The sequence below is a fragment of the Notothenia rossii genome (genome assembly GCF_949606895.1).
Source record: "Notothenia rossii genome assembly, chromosome: 4".
NCBI lineage: Eukaryota > Metazoa > Chordata > Actinopteri > Perciformes > Nototheniidae > Notothenia > Notothenia rossii.
The window spans coordinates 25,130,194-25,150,089 of record NC_136902.1 but is presented as its reverse complement, the minus strand read 5'-3'; the positions used below and the strand labels follow the sequence as shown (position 1 = coordinate 25,150,089).

Below are 19,896 nucleotides of genomic sequence, written 5' to 3'. Positions count from 1 at the left end.
AAATCAGATGTTCTGAGCACACCGCTGCCGCCTTTGAAAAAAGGTTTTGATGCTATTTCTGTCTGTACCAAGGGATGCAAAAGAGCTGCTTTAGCATAACCTGCTCTGAGGATTATTAAGAAGCAGCAATTATCTTCGTCTCATAGGATCCACAATCACATTCAATAATCAATACAGCAATTTATAATTTGCAGCTTAAGGGCATTTATAGCTAAAACACTCGCAGGTGGAAAATACATCAAATCAGTTACAAATTGGGTTATTCAAATGGTGCATAAACACATTATGTGGTATGTGTGGTAAACATCCTCCTCTTCTAAACAACAAACATTGATTTGACTTCCTGTGGCACCAGGCTTGCAGATGCTCGACCTACATTAAGCATGGCCAAATTTGCAGATAAGCACACGCTCAAGTAAGAAATGCAAACTTCCTTTAAATCTATGCTCAGTCTTGCTATCTATGTTGCTTGAGCAGCTGTCATTATTGGCTGATGCCCACACAGAGATACCCGGCTATACTCAAATGCTTTTATCTCCCTGATCAGGGCTCTCTCTCATACAACGATGTTCTCTCTCATCTCCTGTCTGGAAGCATTGACTTTCCTCTCAGCAGCTCCTCTCCCTGTTTCTAAGTCACTTTTGACAACGCTCCGGGGGAGTGATAGCTCGGGCGATGCGCCGCGTAATTGCTGTTCACCTTTCATTTAAATTGCTCAACGTTTGCCCTGCTGAGGAAGCATGGCTGCCTCGTCTCAAACATTAACACGCACCAGAGGCCTGCATTATGAATTCCACCTTGTACGGTCGCAGCTGTTCTCATCATCCTGTGCTCAGTATCTCTTAGGAGCTTTTTCCTTCGCAAAGCTCTCTCTCTCTCTCTCTGGTAATAGATTCAAGCAGCTTGGTGACATAACTTCTCCATCATATGTACCCAAGGCACATTCAGGAAAGGCTAAGATAATTACTCAAAGTGACAGCAAGACATAGTCATCCCTGCCAGAGCCATAGTGTAAAGATAGAGGCTACTGCTGCCCCCTCTGTGCCACTCATTCTCCGTCAGTCAACGTGAGTTTATGCATTAATATTAAGGCTGATGCTGGGAAGCATATATTTATTATTATGGTATTATGATATGAGATTATACTGTGTATTGTCTTAGATATTTAATACTGTAATAACGTAATATGGCAGAGCTGTCTTTCCATGATTTCATAGGGTGCATTACAGTAAAGTGCTCTTTTATCAACTTACCAGAATGTTCTATTATTTGCCTTTACCCACTTAAGAAATCTCCTTGTAGTATTATGGAAAAGAACCAATGCTAAACAATACAACATTGTATTATTTGATAAAAATATTGAGATTTTAAATATATTTTTGTGTCATTTTGTTTGTGAGGAGGTACACTCTATAACCAGCCAAGCTAATCCTCCAAAGGACTTTATTGAGAGGAACAAGAGGATAGGCGCCATGTGCTTTGGCTTTCTTAAGAGGGAGACAGATTGGGTTTCCTGCCAAAACTGCTCCTTGACACTTAACAGACAATTTACCGTATTCCTTCCCAACATAAATAAAGCAGGAGATGTACATGTATATACATCTACCTTCTTATATATCCAATCTTAAAGGCAATTTATAGATACTGGACTGAAGTGATGATAAAATAAAAAAGTTACACATGCCAAGTAACTGAAGACTGTCTCTATGCATTGTGTAAGCCAACAAAATGATTGGCCTCTATGTGTGATTTGTAGCTGAAGCCTTGAACACCTCAGCATTGCTTTAGGAACAAATGTTTCGGTAGGATAGCACAGTGTATCTTAAAGTTTGGGAAATGAGAAACACCAGTAACTGCCTGCCATATTTTGAGATGTACATATGCTGTTGCAAACCTACCTTGAAAAGTGCAAACGCATCCAGAGAATTGCTTAGAGGTGAGAGGAAATAGAAATCCCCTCGCTCTGAAATAGACCTAGATGACAAATAGACCAACAGGTGTGGAAAGCAAACTTTTGCCATCAGCAAAGCATACATTTCCTTCATTCAACTGCAGTTTATCTAAGTGATGACTGTGCGGGGTAGTGCTTGTTCAGCTCATATGTCCCAGGTGCAGATCTGCTACATTTACTCTGTATTTTATAAAAGTTCTTTCCACTTACTTTTCCACACATAGTCTATCGCTATCAGCCTCCTCCATATAAAATATAACTGCACTGTCCGACCTCTCATTAATGCCTCTCGGATTTATTCTATGCAAAAATACTGAGAATTTTGAAACATTTGAGTACTTTTAGGATTACTGAAGTTTTCAAAGCACTTGGATAATTGTGTTCAAGTTCCTAACAGAAGTAGTAGCATGGCTGCTCAGATCCACCTGCATGTGAGTCAAGGTCCACCAGTTTTAACAGTCCAAAGCTAAAGCCCATTTCACTTGAAGGCCATAAAACAGTTCAACTTACTTTATGTTAAAGGTCCCCTATTATACTGTATTTCATCAATATATTATAGGTCTCAGATATATACAAAACATGTCTCTGAAGTGTTTGAGTCAAAATACCAAACAGATCATGAATTTGTAGCATCCCGTGAACCCCTCTGTTACCGCCCTGTTTCAAAAGTGCTGATTCTGGGTCTTTAGAAGAAAATAAGGAGCCACTCCCCACGCCCCTCTGAGAGATATGTGGTTAAAAAGAACACAATGGTGCTCTAGGAGGAGATAAGGTGGGGGGGTTACCTTGGTTGGTTATTGGCTAATGGTTATACAAGCCAAAAAAACCTTATGATGATCATAAAGTGGCCAAAATCTGATCAGCTCATTTTCAGACAGGTTTTTATATAAATGGATCAGGACAAAAAGTGAGCAAATATTTTTTCCTGAAACTTTCAGAATCTCTTTACACAGAGGGGACACATGTTTATGTATAAAATACATGAAAAAGTGGATATGGCATAATAAGTGACCTTTAACCTGTTAACCCGGTGGCGGGGGCTCCTGCAACATCTTGCAAGAAACAGCGTCTCAGGGCTTCTTAACATTTAACAAACTATGAATGTGTCATACCCACTTAACGGGAAGAAACTCAGAAACCTGACGATATGAACCATTTTTACCCAAACAGTTTAACGCAGAGCCTCTGAATTAGCCCTGAGCGAAAAAATGCTAATGCACTTAGCACAGAACTCACGGTAGAAATACTTTAAAGCTGAGATTCCACACACAGCGTAGCTTTAATGAGCCAAAACGGCAAATGTCTTACCTTTGCTGTTTTTCTGATCAAAAGTTATGTTCCATGGCATTAAAACGAGAAAAACGCTGCTGAAGGTTAATCCAATGTGTCTGTGTCACTTTGAAATGATTACTGATCATCCATCATTCCATTTTTGTCAAATCCCTCAAAGACGGAGACTTAATATTAGCTGCTATCAGATCTACAACCTAGCTTCCGGTTTTGGGCAAACTGCGTGCGCATCACTCTCACTCCTCGATGGAAATGTTTAGATGGATTTAGGACCTAGGGGGGCAAGAGATATGGCAAATCCACCCAAATGACCCCAGAAGTGTTTGTCTATAAGAAGGTCACATTTAACTTGTTTTTTATCAATCTTGATACAGGGTACTTATTATATGTTATCGTTTGGATTCCTGAAGCTTTTAGTCTACTATCCCATCATTCAAGGGTGGTTTTCAGTATAAGTAATGTTTTTCTTTGGACGGACACAATAATTTGTACTCATTCAATCTGAGGCTTAACAGGTTAACACCTTGGTTCTGCTTCCAGGTTGAGTAACACCAAGAAGCAGGCGGTGCACACAGTGATGGGCATCTGGATGGTCTCCTTCATCCTGTCCACGCTCCCAGCTGTGGGCTGGCACGACACCATTGACCGCTTCTACACCTCCGACTGCAGATTCATTGTGACAGAGATCGGTCTGGGCTTCGGCGTGTGCTTTCTGCTGCTGATCGGAGGCAGCGTGACCATGGGTGTGATCTGCATCGGCATCGCTCTCTTTCAGACCTTTTCAATTCAGGCGGGCCACAAGGCTGACAAGAACAAGTTCAACGTCCCCACCATAGTAGTGGAGGACGCCCAGGGGAAGCGCAGGTCGTCCATCGATGGATCGGAGCCTCTCAAGACGTCCCTGCAGATCACCTACCTGATCAGTGGAATCGTCTTTATCTACGACTTCCTGACTGGCTTCCCTATACTGGTAAGTTAACTAGCTACACATATTGCATTTAATAATGGAGCTGGGCTAAAAGTAGAACTAGAGTTCACAGAGCCCCGGATTGCACCTCTCATGTCACTCGCAGAAATAGGCAGTTTTTCTGAAAAACTAGTCCCTACTGATCTTTAAAATATAAAGCACAGACAAATTGTTAAACAACACTGCCTGCCTGTTTGGAGGTCTTTCCATAACTTTCATTCTGCACATTAATATCAAAAAGCACATTTGAAAAAACAATTCTCTTGATTCCTAAGTTGCAGCATATTCAAGAAAGAAACATATCTCCCTTCTGGTTTCATTTGATGCAAGAAAATACTAAATTGAATGTAAATATAATGTGAAAATTAACAAACTTAATAATCAATATAAAAATAATCAGTATAAAAATAAATATTAATTATCAACCAACACAATAAGAAAAATCCGACCATCATGTATTGTGTGAATAAGAGCCAGCTACAGGTTACAGTTAATCAATCGAATCACCTTCCCTCTGTTTGGTTTCAGGGAACTCTAGGCTTTAAAACAGCCATCCTGTCCTCTTAAAAGCAAGGCAACAGGGTTGAGTCATGTGTTTGCATTAGGGAATGTAACTTTTTTTTATCACAGTCTACTGTCGGCATTCTTGAACAGCAAGTACGGGTTCGCTAAATATTGATATAAAATCCTAATATCAACATGCATGTGTCTGTTTGAATGGTAATAATGTTTTTGTGAGATTTTCCTTGTATACAGTTTTTATTCACCCTACTTAAAAGTGGGGGAACATCATAGGCGTCAAAGCATCCGTTTATGTATAATGCGTTACCTTACTTCTCTTCTCATTTGTACAAGCCATCTGTTAGTCACTTTGACAAACTTTTTTAATGATATGTTGTGCACCAGAGAAGAGCCTCTGAAGAAGCTTTGCACAAAGCATCACAATCTGCCTTTAATGCTCAAATCTGAAGCACACAGGAAGATCACTAGAACCATCACAGAGAAATATGTTGGTGTTCTTAATTGCCACGGTCGTAAATGATGCATCAATTTAGCAGAAACACTTTACATCCCTGAAGTTCTTGGATCCAATCCCAAACCTCAAAGGAAATCGGCTATTAGAGTGGTAATTACATTGTACCACAATACAACACTGCTTTAAAGATAGAAAACATGCATTATTACTTGGAATACACTTTACAATGCTGTTTTGTGCTCAGTGTGTCTACAACTTACATCAGAGCATCTTACTGTTGCATTACCTTTTGCTACTCCTCATTAAAACGCACAAAAGAAAATTCTGAAATAATATTTTGCTTATGGTATCATGTCAGTTAGCAACAAAGAGATATTTGAATAAAGGTGTAGAGTCTGAATGATCTCTTAATTATTAAATCCTTGCTGGTATGAGCAATTACTCAGCACTGAGAGCTCAAAGGTCTTTGGCACCACAGCTGCCGATGTTTAAAAAAAAAAATAACTGGTATTTTTTCAGTGTACGACAAAACAGAAGTACTAAAAATTTCGGAAATATCATTCTCGTTATGGTTGTGTGCTGCTTTATTGCTATGTGTTTAAATATTTGTACTTGTAAGTAGGGCTGCATGATATATGGCGTTGTGACGATAATCGCGATTTGCGCATGCGCGATATTCACATCGCAGGACGTGCGTCATGTTACAATTATTTTGCTGCTTGCTACAAAAGGAAAACTTGCGCGGCTCTCATGTCAGGGGTACAGGGTACTACTGAGTGAGTGACATGCAGGCTCTGCATGCACAGCAAACCATGTACCAATCACAATCAAATCTCCAAAGCAAACGGACCCGGTGATTACAGGTAAAAACACTGAATAAAGTAGTTTCATGTGTTTCTCCAGGGCAGTTTGGCGCTGCTAACCGAGCTAGCTCAGATTGTTGCTCTGATAACTTAAGATCCAGACGTCCGTGACTAAAATCCTTCATCCGGTTAAATATAGTTCGAAAAATGCCAATTTTATAGCATTAAAGTTCAAGAAAGGATGGTTTGCGGACAAAGAAAACGGTATTTTCTTCAATTCCTGTGTTTTTTTTCATATCGCAAAATATATCACAGGGGGGAAAAAATATCGCAATGTCAGTTTTATCCAATATTGCCCTACTTGTAAGTTAAATAACATCAAAACTCTATACTGAGATATTTAGGATCAGAGGGGAAACCGTATTCTTGTGGCTTCACAAGCTGGAAGGTGATTTGAGAAGACAGTGCTGTATCATTTTAGTATAAACATCCTATCATGTTTCAGTATGTGTGCATAACAGAGAGGGGAGTGTAGTGCTGACTCGTTCCAGTGCAGTGACAGAAACAACTAAAGTTCTGCCAGCTGTTTTTGTGACCCGATGTAATGAGCTATTTAAATGCATGGAAAACAAGAGCATTACTGACACAAAGATATATGAACAGAACAGAATCACCACATTATAGGTGCTACAAATATAAACTACTAGACTATACTCAAGAGCGGGCCCGCAAGTTAATATACTGCCTCAAACCACAGCATTTAATAAATAATAGTGATAGCTTTTCTTTCTTAAATAAAAAAAAAAGCCATCATCGACTAAGAGATTATGCAACACAATGTTTTAGCATCTGTTGATTCCAGGTGGAGATAAGCTTTCAGCTAAATCTATCTTTTCTCTTTTTGAGAATAATTAGTTGTTTTTATGAAAGGTCCTTTTATAATAATAAACCTACATTTTCCTCATATTGCAATGAAACCATCCCATTGTTGTGGTTCCAGAATTAGGGTTTTGTTGCGATGCTCTCTGTCTGAAAGTGTGTTATCAGAATGTGATGTGTTCTGATGGGGAAGAGAACTGTGTTTTCCTTCAGTGTCTTTCTTCTCTTCACTGGCTTAAGTTTACCTTGCAGTTTTACATTGGGTCAGCTCAGTAGGCGAACACGATCAATATCGGGCTGAGACTTCACAACTTCATCAAGTGATCTAGTGGAGCTGCTGCTCTTCAGTGTGAGGAGGTGACATCCCAGATAATGAGTTTGAGTTGATCAATCTGATCAGTGTCTTGGCCCGGTGCGTTAGCGATGAGGGTTACACTCTGAACCTGACAACTTTTAATAATCAGATGATGCACTCTGTCGCTTCACTCGGGGAGATCCTAGCTCCAATGCTTGTTTTTAAAAAGGGTTGTGCCCTGACTGAGATCAGGTTCCCCCGACTGTCTTAATCAGTGTGGATTGGAGCATCCTGGTGCAACTCAGTCTCAGGTCGGAGATCTTAAAATGTTAGCAAGGTTGGTTTTGCAAGGAGCAGTTCAGTAGCTGAGTGCAGAGATTAAATCAATGAATATCACAATTTTCCTTCGAAATCAAACGACTTGATCACACTTAAAACTCAGGTTACTTTTTAAGTGACGATCAGTACATCGAGGCTTCCTGTAAGATTGGTTAAAACCAAAGCTCTGGCTTGTCACATTTACTCTTCCTCAAAAGATACTGGATCAGAGGGATCATGCTGACTATTATGCTCTCTCAATTAGGCATGAACATCATTGCCATCACAATGTCAGAACATGCAAGAGCCACCTCTCAGAGGACGTGATATGGGTCATGATCGGAATAGGCTCATCCTTCAGGTCGTGCTGAAAAAAGGTTACCACATCTATTTTCTGGTTGGAACAATTTAAAAACACGTGTTTCAAATATTGGTTTCCTGGTACCATTTTGCTAAATGCTTGTCCTCTACAGTACTGAATCTGTTTTCTGCTTCCAATTGCTTAACTTGGGTTTTTCCACATTGCAATATATGTTGCGATCAACATAAGAATGGCAATATCAGTTTCCTTAAATACCTTAAGGCCTAATCTCAATAGACACTCTGCAACATTGTGCCAAATGCCATATACAGTAGCTTGATATTAATGTTTTAATGGAGACAAAGCAGACCTTTCACTAAACAACGTGTAAGGTTATATCAGGTTGGATCTGAACTATAATCTTTTCTATGGCAGATTATATGTCTGTGCAAGATTTGTTGATTAAAATGTGTTTCATAGTCTGTACTCAATTCACCACTGCATGATAGTGCATTATTATTGATAAATACAACAATTTTCACCTGGAACCCGAGCACAATCCGAATAGTATAAATTGGTACGTGTGAGAAGTCAATACACAAACTGTGTCCCACATTTAATAAAAAATAGCTGTACTAGCTATACTTGCTGATAATGTTTTATTAACCTGTTCCTTACCCTTCCCAGGTGGTGAGCTTTGCCAGTCTGAAGTTTGACCGCTCCTACAACTGGATGGTGTTGTGTGTGCTGTGGTGCTCCATCGCCCAATCCATCCTGCTGCCCATGTTCATCTGGGCATGTGACCGCTATCGCGCCGACATTCGCATGGTGTGGGAGAAATGTGTCGCCATCATGTCAAATGACGACGTGGATGAGGGTAAGACACCGTCAGACGTCCCCCTCCTGTCCCGCCTCCTTTTTCCTTCCCGCGTGAATATGGATGATGGTTCCTATGTACTAAGACAGCCCAGTGTGAACTAGTAAAAGCTGGTTGAAGAATAGTTTGTGCTGTTTGTGCACAAAGTCCAAGGTGGCTCTAAAGATAATTGGGTATGCTTGCAGTGTTTCAAATTCATAGACCTTTTAAGTTTAAATTGCAGATAATTTTCTTGAGTTTACAGAATCAGAGTGACTGTAAAAAACTTCTCTGAATTCAGGGGTTGGACACAAAGTGTTTAGGACTGTCTTTGGCCTTAGGAAATACAGTGACCAATGTGATTTATCAACCTAAATAGTGTTGTCTCTTAGCCTCAGGAGTAGTTGTGCGTGGAAATTGAGGGCAGAAATATAGCAGGATGGTAAAAATGGTTGGCTACAAGCTAAGACATTTATAGTTTAAAACAGATATCCCCCTGCTATCTTTGAGGTACAGTATGGTGTCACTTTTGAGATTCACAGTTCTAAGGAATTATAACATATCATGCATTAGACACTTAGATATAGATTGGTCAACAATTACATCATTTAATAATTTAATTAATCTAAGCCACTAAACATCAAATACTTGTGACAAGAAAAAGACACTTCTGTGGTGGTTTTTTCTCAGTGTGTGAAGGTAACTGACACCATCAAATCCCAGGATGTGACTTTTTTTATATCAGTGGGAAATGGCATGGTTGCATATCTGTAGCCAATCACAACACAGCATTATACACACATATAACTGTAGTAGTTAGTACATTTACAGTAGGTCTTTAGACAGCAGAATTTTGGTTACTATTAATTAATTGCATGTATTGACAATATTTAAACTTTACTAGCACCTTCAGCAGTCCATAGATTTCATTTCATGTTTCTTAAATAAATAGTTATAAATAAAGTGTTTTGAAATATATTATCATTATTACTTACTTTATATTGTGTAAGTTAGAGGTCTGAAATCAGCGGTCAAATGTTATCATGTGATCTATTATGTGACGTGTACTAAAATATATTTATTTGTGGTTTTGTATGTGTTGTGTACATTACCAAAACAAAAAATGCTGGTCAAAGGAAATGTACCTCGCAGCATGTTATTTGTTTAAACTAGGCAATCTTCCTCTAAAAATGCCCTGGCAAGAGAGGATTATAAAATCAATTGTTACTAATTCATTTGTTAGGATCCAGAGCAAGACTGGAATAATTGTAGTAAACCTGAAAGCACTTTCATGTCACTTTGATGGTCATATTTCCCTTAAGTCACAAAGGGAGACACCCTGGTGTTTTTACAGGAACGCAACTTAAATGGGTTTGTTTTTTCTATTCATTTCTCTTTGTCTGGTGTGGACTCCCACCTGCTGGTCTAATTATAGGGATTTAAAGAGCAAAATTGTATTCTTTTTGTATGTATTAAGGTAGAAGTCTGAATTAAACTGCTCTAAGTAAATGTCAGTATCAGATTGTAAATAAAAGCAGAAAGAGAGTATTCCAACACGTCTGTCATCACAGAAATATAGATGAATTCCAAGGGGGCTTAAAATGTAACATTTCCCCAAGGAATAACAGACGCTTCAGCAACATCTGGTCCCAAAATGAGGTCACATGATAATCATAAAAAAGACTTGTGGACTTTGACCATGAACAGATCTCCATAATTCATTCACTTTAATGACAGTATGATTCCTCTGTCTTTTTCTTCTATTGGCACTGTTTAATCTCAACCCGATCTGAACCCCTTCTCTCCTGTTTCTAACCTCCAAACCTTTTGATACTGTCCTTTTGAAGTCCTCCCTCAAAACTGCTAATTTCCCAGCAGCAGTCATAACTCAACACAGGGTTGTTGGATAATTAACACTGCCAGTTCTCTGCTTTCTTTTCCCAGAGGGCTTGCCATGTATAACTCATCCCAGTTGTATGTATAAGGATTGTTTCCTGTTTTTCCCCAAAGCTACTGACTTGCATGCCAGCTGCCTGTGCAAATAGCTACTTTCATCTTTCATCTTTTTGGCCAACATTTCCCTCAAAATCAGCATTTTGCACCCATCTCCAATTGATCTTTAATGAACATAAATGCAGTAATTGGGTATGTGGGTATCTTTACACCAAGAACATTGTAAATTGTTTGTTTGATTATGTTGTTCGGGGAATAAGCCCTGTACCCTCAAAGAAGATTTATTCAACTATGTGCCTTGTTTTTTTTATTCAGAACCAATCTGGGTATTTTTTAATTCCCTTACTACAGAAATTGGTCCTTTTTTTTTTTTTTAAGAAAATATATTTTCCTCCTATCCCAAACCAGATCCGTAGGCTAACCCATGAAATCGGAGAACAATTGACCTTGTCTCTCTTATCTATTCGTCTGTCTGTGTGTCTGTCTGTCTTTTGTATTGAGTTCGTTGCTCTCTAATCCTGACGCTCGTGCTTTTCTGCACTTTGCAGAAAACAGCCAAGATGGAGGAATTCATGCCGACTTAATATATGACAGACCATATGACTATAGCTCGCCGCCTGAAATCGTGACGGTAGACCGTAATGCCATGTTTGAGTTCTCAACCTTAGAAAGGGGGGTTCCGCATGGGTATCCATTGAGGGAACAACAGGAAGATAAAATGCAGTATTTGCAGGTATATTTTTTATTAATTTTCTTCATTTATTTTACTTGATCAATTGAACTATTATTAAATAACACTGTGCATGGTGAAATGGCCTTGTTTGCCTTAACAGTAACTTGCTTGAATTTTCTGGAATCATCAGACATTTGTTACAGATATTTTTTTGTCTTTTTTCGTGATTCTAAAATACACTCTGGCTGACTTATGTTTGGTAAATATGACCATCAGTAGTCCCATCAACATGATAGGTGTGCTTCATTTATTGACTTGTGTGCCCGAGCCATGGCCCCCTTTTTTACAACAGTTTTCTTTTGTGAGAGGGTAAGAGTTTAATAACTGACTTACCTTCTACATTCCAGGAATCCCTAAAGGTTTCATGAAAGAACTATAAACATTTGCTCATGTTTTACCCAAAAGCATTGTGTCCATTGGATCCAGCCTCCATCCCAGTCAGATGCAGAGCTGTGAAATACTCCTTTTCAGTCTGCATTTAACAAATAAGCGTTTGTTCTAACATGCAGCCTTCTAGGACATTTCATCAAAACGGACTCACCTTTAAACTCCAAATTCTGGCCCAATATCTGATAGTGGATCAATATTGATAAAAATGATTGATTAATGCCGTGACAATGATGATAAATCGTGCTCAAATTGACCTGGAAGGCTGTGATGATGATATGTAACTTTAAAAATAAACTGACGCAACCCACACAATATTTACTTTTACCAAGCATCTTAACACTGTGTCATCTTTGTCAGAAACGACTTAACAAAAGTTTTTCAGTTCAAATACGTGAACAATTTACTTCTTAAAAATAAACATGTAATTTGTTAAATCCCAAATGTCCAACATTATAATGGACTTTTCAAAAACCATGGATTCTACAGAATGGATCTTTATTCAATTTGACTTTTTACAAAGCCTTGAAACAGAGATGTATACAGTAGCTATCATTTCATCAGACCACATCATTACTCCATTCATTGTTTTGTGTCTTATCATCAAATGACAGTAGATTCATTTGATTGTAGTGATATATAGATGTGTTTTTCCTTACTGTACGTGTGTGTGATGGTGAAAGAAATATGCATTTTTCTATTTCAGTTACAGAACGAAATTGTTGTCTTGCTACTAGGTAGATTATAGCCCAATTAAATCAATATAAATCAACCAAACACTTTAAATCCTTAACAAGTAACACTTCCATTTGAGAATTGCTATGGCACTTCTCAAGTGATTTGATTGCAGAATAAAGACCTTTTGGCTTGGTTTGCGTGTATTGTGAGTCTCTGTCCCTCCTCATCCTGCATCTTGATCCATTCTGATGCTTGTGCTGCCCTCTGCTGTTCGGCCCTCCCTCATAAAACACGTAATGCTACTGTATCGTCTGCTGTCTCACTTCTCTGTATTTACTAAAACCCACCACAGGGGGGCAGGCTGATATCAATCTTGTGGCTCTTGACGTCACCTTGACAAACCCTCTCTCTCTTGCATAGTTGTCAGAACAGAATGGAATGTGAGTATGACGTGTAGAGAAACACCACCCCGTTGCATCTCCATGAAATGGAGGTGAATACTAGATCAGTTATAAGGCTGTTGACAAAAAAAGAAGTAAATATTGCACTTAACATCTTATATGTGATGCATGTAGGATTTTAAACAAACACCACAGCTGAATCAGGGCGCCAAATGAACAAATATTTCTGAAACTAACTTGTAAGATAACTGATATATGTCGTCAAGCTAAACATTTACATAGAAAATACTGCAAGTTAGTGTTACTACTTTATACAAGTGGCATTTAAGGCCACATAACCTTGAAAAATCCTACATGTTATATCATTTTTAATGTATTATTTAGGTGTATAGATAATACCTTTGACGTTAGATAACATGCTACTTATCTATTGAGCAGTGCCACAATGCTTACTATCTGTGCTCTTGGTGAAATAATGGAAAAGTAATGTTTTTACACTGAAGGCTTTTGTTTGTGTGTTGCGTCCAGGTGCCCCCTACAAGAAGATACTCCCACGACGAAACCGACATGTGGACCAGCGACCGGATCCCCTCATACCTTCATCGATGGGGCTCCACCGAGGACATGATAGTGACTGCCCACTACAGCTCCACCTTACCGCGCCGCGAGATGCGCAGGAGCAGCCTGGTCTCCTACCACGAGGAGAGCCACCATCACCATCACCCTCATCGAAAGCGGCGACGCTCTGAGGACAGCATGCACTCCCTCAAACACCTGCCCCGCGTTGTCTGTGCAGGCGGGGAGCACTATGAGGACGAACTGCGGTGTTTTAGCCGCGATGAGGTGATCAACTTTATAGATGAGACTCCGCTGCCGAGCCCCAGAAAGAGCCCGCGGCGCGCATCCAGCATTTCACTTATACCCAATGTGTATGACCAGCACACAGTCATCCTCCCTCGGTTCCTACTCACAGACTTTGAGTGTGAGCCTCAAGCTCTCAGGCGGCTCTCAGAACACAAAAGGAGCAGTAGTCGGGAGAACACGTCCCAGGTTTCCCCCAGAGCAGACAGGCCTGCTGGGAAGAAGAGCCCCGGGGCGTGCGGCTCTGGAAAAGGCTGCAGGGAACGCACGCGTGACGGGAAACCGCATTGTGAGGTGGGCTCACCTGGGCGCATCCAACAGACTGCAGGTTCGTCCAGTAGGCCCAGGACAGGCGGGGGAGCCAGGGCGGCTGCTGGAGCTGACTGGGGGCATCAAAAGCACCTGAGCAAAGGCGAGAGTAAAGGAAGCACAAACAGTTTTGTAAGCACACCTTCAGCATCGTCCTCGGGATACATCACCTTTCGCTCTGATTCTGTCGGTTCAGCCAACTGAACAAAGTTGTTAATATCAACATCATTACCGAAATGTTTTCCTCAATGAAAACCACTGACACCTTGGTGGTTATGGGATAATGGCGTATTGATTTTTTTAATTTGTAGCCTATTTGTGCTAATATTCTGATTTAATATATATATATATATATATATATATATATATATATATATACCCCGAATCAATATCTATTATTCTAAATGGCCTTAGGGGCTTTGGACATTACAACTTCATGGGTAAGGCTAATCGGGTTAAAGATTGGGTTTCCTGCTCTTTAGCTTTCGCATCCCAAAATATCCTCTTGAGGACATTTTTTTTTCAAGCACTGTCACAAATAAACTTTTAGTAGCGTGAACATTGCCACACCTTGTTTTTGCTGTTCGATGTTTCTTATGAACTGCTCAATGATTTAGAGGAGGTCGTTTTTAAGTGCAGTTTTTCCCTGCTTTTTTTGCACTTCAGAACTTGAACTCAAACTGTATTTAACTTTGCCTGTAATGGCTGTGTGTTTTGTTGTATGGAAATATTTGCCTTTCAAACCAAACTTTCCGGAATATTGCCAATGTACCTTGAGATTAATTTCAGGACATTATACATGTTTATTTTATTTGAATCATGATGTACCTTTCTATTACCATTGCTATCACAAAACATGAAAGCTTCGAGCCCCCTTTTGTTGAAGTAAATTGAGAGTGGTAATCTCAAACTCTGTAATGCCTGATAGTTTTACAGTAACTGTGTGGTATTGAGATATAAAGTGAAGACCCCTGATTTTTCATAAAAAGGTGAAGTCAGATTTGAAAGAAGATTGACATGTCATGTGTATATATGAAGGATGTTGGATTTATGGTTTTGGTGTTTTCTTGTTTTGTTTAATGAGACCTTTGCTTAGAGCATTTTCTCCCAATTCTTATTATTCCGATGTTTGTGTTAACTGGAGATCAAAACAGGTTCTCACGTCTTGCATATTTACATGAAACATCAGACCAATAAAGCAGGTGCTTTGGTACGATTAACTGTCAGCCTGACCTCACCTCTTATTTATTTTCAGTATAAGTTGTTAGAGAGCACCAAATTCATTTCATTTTTAAAAGTAGCTTTCCAAGAGGGAACCTCTACAGATGTGAATGGTTAAAATTTGATTAATTGCAGCCTTCAAGCTTATATGTAGCATGACTTAAATGCTGTTGTCGTACCTATCCAACATGAACTATGGCAAAATTAGGAACATAGATTCGGAAATAGAACGCAATTTTAAAGTTTCGAAAAAGGCCAGAAATAACTTTTAATATAGTATCTTATTAAGAATGGTTCTATTCTTGGAGTTTTCTTTCAGTAAGGTTACTTATTTTAAAAACCTGATTTATCTAAGCCCCATGAGATATGTCTAATAACAATACATCAAATGGCATCTGCAAACCTCTAGCAAGGGATGCTGTTGGAAAAGGTACGTTTAGATTTGTTCAAATCATGGCAACATATCAAAGGACAAAAGTAGTATTCAAAAAGACAAGTTAAACTCCCTCTAATGTCCCCAAATTCTTACTTAAGGACACTGCAGTGAACTTTAAATTAGATAAACTTCTCATGTTAACACAAAATTACAATTTGCTGACTAAAGGAAGTGAGAACTTTACCACTTACAAATGATAGCAGAAACCAACTTGTAGCTTTGACATCTAATGGACGGTAACTGCTAACATGAATGTATTTGGTTTACGTTTTCGAATACATTATTAGTATAAGGACAACATTAAACTGAAATGACCCCTTTGGTTTTACAATGATTTTGCAGTTGCCATCCAAGTTATACATTGGCACGCGTTTGGCATATTCATTTTCACCCTTCTGCAATCTTTAAAATGTTTAGTTTTGATCCTTGTGTATTAGTGCACCTCAGCCTTTTCAAGTGGAAGGAATTATTGTTTTGTGCTTTCTTTGGAAGCAAAACATTTCAATTCTCTGTTAAGCTTTACTATGTCATAGATTTTTGCATTCTGTTGTGTTTACAATATTGAAATATCATTTTGTAACATAAAAGATTTATGACTCAAAAATTAATGATGTAAATGTCATGATTTTCTTGTTCAGATGATGACTTTGTTAAAAAGATATGGCTGAATAAATTCACAAGATGATGCACCAGTTTGTTTTAAGACATTTGCTGAATTGCATATTATTTATGTATGTTTCCATTTGATATATTTTGATATTTTGAAGGAATCTTGAAAGAATACAAAAAGGAAATCGCATATGCTCTCAAAACTTAGTATCTCTACAATTGGCATGGCACCACAAGAAAAAAGATGAATAAATGAACAAGCTTTAATTAAAACTCAGACATAAACACAAATTTAGCCCGGATGACTTTTGAAAAAACTAGTGTAGTGTTTTGTCCTTCAATCCTATGATAATGAAATGATTAATAATCATAACTTAACATTAAGAGTTTCAGATGGTATTAATATAGTTGTCATGGTGACATACACCTGTGTTTCATTTGGAAACATTCCTTGAAGTATAGAAAGCTTTGTAGCCTGCCTCATTGTTATGTAGGCTATATCTTTAAAGTTACTGGGTTTATCAACTTCAAGCGAGGTAATTTTGTGACAAGTCTTATATATTTCTTTATAAAGGATGCAGGGAAATGGTTAATCTACAGGTATGGCATTTGGTAGATTATGTAGACTAACACTTGGAGACGTACAACAAGTCTATGTCTTGAACAAAGAAACGGTTGTATCAATTGTATTACATTGTTGATCACATAACTTTAAAATGTAAACGTTATATAAGGGTCCCAGTCTTATAGTTTATGGTCTTTATGCTCAAAGGCGGCAGGCCCATTTTTAATCAAAGTTATAGCCCCACCTACTGGCAGCGCAGCAAACTCCATGCATTACGTAATGTTCCCCTCGATCAGTCTCCAATGATCGCGGCAATATACTTCCAACCAGCAACATTTTAACCCATTTTGCAAAGTTACAAATACAAGGTAACCGTCTAAGTAACAATTCCTGACGTCTATGTTTTATATAAATAACATTAATTCATCTTCAGCCCATCGTAGCAGAGTGGCGCAGCGGAAGCGTGCTGGGCCCATAACCCAGAGGTCGATGGATCGAAACCATCCTCTGCTAATCTTTTTCAGCCGTGAATCGTCCACGATGAAAATGATTTGTCACAAAATGTAAACTTGTTTGTTGTGAAAATACATGAAATCCTCCAAATAAATTAAAATGTATTTGATAAATGTCTCAGTAAACACCTCCCTCTGTATATATAGTAATTTCTCTACTTCTCATGACTGATAATAACTATAACGGACAAGCAAGCTCTGTCTGTAGCCTTTTGCTGGTTCTAAGTAGGACTATACACCATAGATCTTTGGGCAGGGGCGGACCCCTTACGAAAAAACACTATAGTATTACTATTAAGAATTACTATAGAAATAACACAAAAAACTGCTATAGTATTTCTATGGTGTTTTGGGACACACTATAGAGAATTACTTTAGTAATAGTATAGAGTTGGCTATGGTGATCTTATAGTGAAGTTACAGTTATACTATAGTGTTTCCTGTAGTATTTCTATGGTTTTTCAGCCACTATAGGAAATTACTATAGCTATACTATTGAGTTTTATGTAGTATCACTATGGTGCTTTCTATATTATTTCTATGGATTTTTGGAACACACTACAGAAAATTACTATAGTAATACTATAGAGTTGGCTATGTTGATCTTATAGTGAATCTATAGTTAATTAGCTTTAATAATGATGTATTCATCCCTATAGTAAGTATGGTATCAACAAATAAAAGTTAGCAGGCAGAGCAGTTTCAATTTGAAAGATAGGGACTTTATTAACAAAATAAAATACATTGTTCACAGAATATGAATACGAATAGGTTAAATGTAAATAAATTACAAGAACAATTTCAGGCCTGAAACAGAAATGGTTGGGCAATGAAATTAAGGGAAAAAGTGTCCCAACCCCTATATACAGTATAAACACATTTCACATTCATATACTTACAACCCATGCCTCTCTACCAAGTCAGAGATGCAAACTCTGACAAGTTTGAGGCTGATCTTCTCGGTAAGAATGTCATTTTGCAGTTCATCAAATACTTCTGGAATTTTCTTCTTAAGTAGATCATTTAGGCCATTCAGAAGAACTGGTTCTTGGCTGAACAAAACAATAAGAGCAAGCACAGCACAAAGTAAAGTTCTGGCCTGTGTGATTTTTTGAAACACAATTTAACAAGCATGGTACATGTATACCTGAGTTTGACAGACTTCTCTTAGGACAGGCTGAAGATCCGGTGCTTCAGAAAAGTGCACTTGGAATCTGTCAAAGTTACTGATTCTCACTTCTATCAACATCTTTAAACTCTTTGAAGTCTGTGTTGTATTTTAAAATCCTATCAAGGACAAATCCAAATTCACCTGTTACTTCCAGGAGATGGTTTGCGCTTTGGACACTGTAGATTTTTCTTTTAATTTACTTTTTGCTAGGACTTTAACAGATTCCTGCAGCTCATTCCCGCTTCCTGTAATTATAAGAAAAAGACAAATTCATCCTGATGTTGACTAATCATATTATGCCAGATTAAATTAAATGCCATCATCTATCATCTTCTAGTTAAAACCCATTAATACACACCTTATATAAATTATAAGCAGTATGGTAATTTTAAGTTAATTAACTTCACCCATAAAGACAACTTCTAGAGAAGCACAGGGGAGATTCTGCTCAGCCTCCAGTGGCGTTTTCTCCTGGAGGCTGGGTATTTCTTTATATTTTTTATTTGTATTTAAAAACATCTCTCCGCTGTTGTCAGTGAGTATTTTACAAAGACTGAAACAGCGCCCCTGCCCCTCTAAATTAATGTGTGGTGAAACACAGTATTGCACGCTACACTCACTCTATACTACACCCGCAGTCCGCTGTGTCAGGGACATGTCAAGGAAAGCCCGCCGGCATTCCCTTCCAACGATTTGATTGGTCGGAAGGAAAGCCCGCCGGCCCTTCCCGTCCGACCAATCAAACTGTGCGTGGCGCTGCGTCTCACATACACAGTTGCCTTGGCGACAAGAGGCAGATATGAAATCTCCCTTCTACACAATATAATATTCGCAAGTATAGAGTAGTGGCTGATGTTTTAGTCAGAAACAGGTAAACTGTAGTGTACACGTACTACTAATAAATAACTTTAGTGCGAGTAAGTTACGTATTTGCACTGTAAGAGACTATATCAACGCAGCCTCACTCGCACTTTCTCGCCACATCTGGCCGAACAATGAAACCTAGCCAAAGTAGCTAGATAGCATTAAACATATAGCTGCTAATGCTATCAATATAATGCCGATTGAAGAATGATCACAGCAAAGAGTGTAAGCTACGTTAAGTTAAGATAAAATGAATATAATAAAAAAGAAGAAGAAGAACGGCCTAAAGGAAAATAATTGTCATCCAGACAACTAAACTCAAACAATAGTTAGCTGTTCAACATTGGGAAAACATATTTATTTAAGTTTAAAAATATGTATTTAGACCCCTAGCTTGCTCACATTATGACAATATATCTGCTCACTTTGTTAAAAACGTTTTGTTTCTGTATAACTTACCTAGAGTTAGACTCTACTCCGCTGACATCCATCCTCCACAGCAGCCAGAGGTGAAATGGCAGTTGGGACATTTGATTGACAGTTGGACAGTTGAAAAATGA

The 19,896-nt window shown here is 38.4% G+C and overlaps 1 protein-coding gene and 1 long non-coding RNA gene across 2 annotated transcripts; one reads left to right on the top strand and one right to left on the bottom strand.

The window, feature by feature from the left end:
• Positions 1-383: 383 nt before the first annotated feature.
• gpr153 (G protein-coupled receptor 153) lies at positions 384-16,307 on the top strand (the record flags this gene model as incomplete). The annotated part of the gene is made up of 6 exons (XM_079673629.1): positions 384-415; positions 3,782-4,211; positions 8,468-8,657; positions 10,581-10,610; positions 12,808-12,827; positions 13,317-16,307. The coding sequence occupies 6 exons, from the start codon at positions 384-386 to the stop codon at positions 14,160-14,162; spliced, it is 1,548 nt and encodes a 515-aa protein (XP_079529755.1). The 3' UTR covers positions 14,163-16,307.
• Positions 16,308-17,911: 1,604 nt separating this feature from the next.
• On the bottom strand, positions 17,912-19,859 carry LOC307038194. Its single transcript, XR_013807922.1, has 3 exons — positions 19,796-19,859; positions 18,449-18,717; positions 17,912-18,353 (listed from the first exon to the last, which is right to left on the bottom strand). It is a non-coding gene; the product is annotated as an uncharacterized lncRNA (long non-coding RNA).
• Between the last annotated feature and the right edge of the window lie 37 nt (positions 19,860-19,896).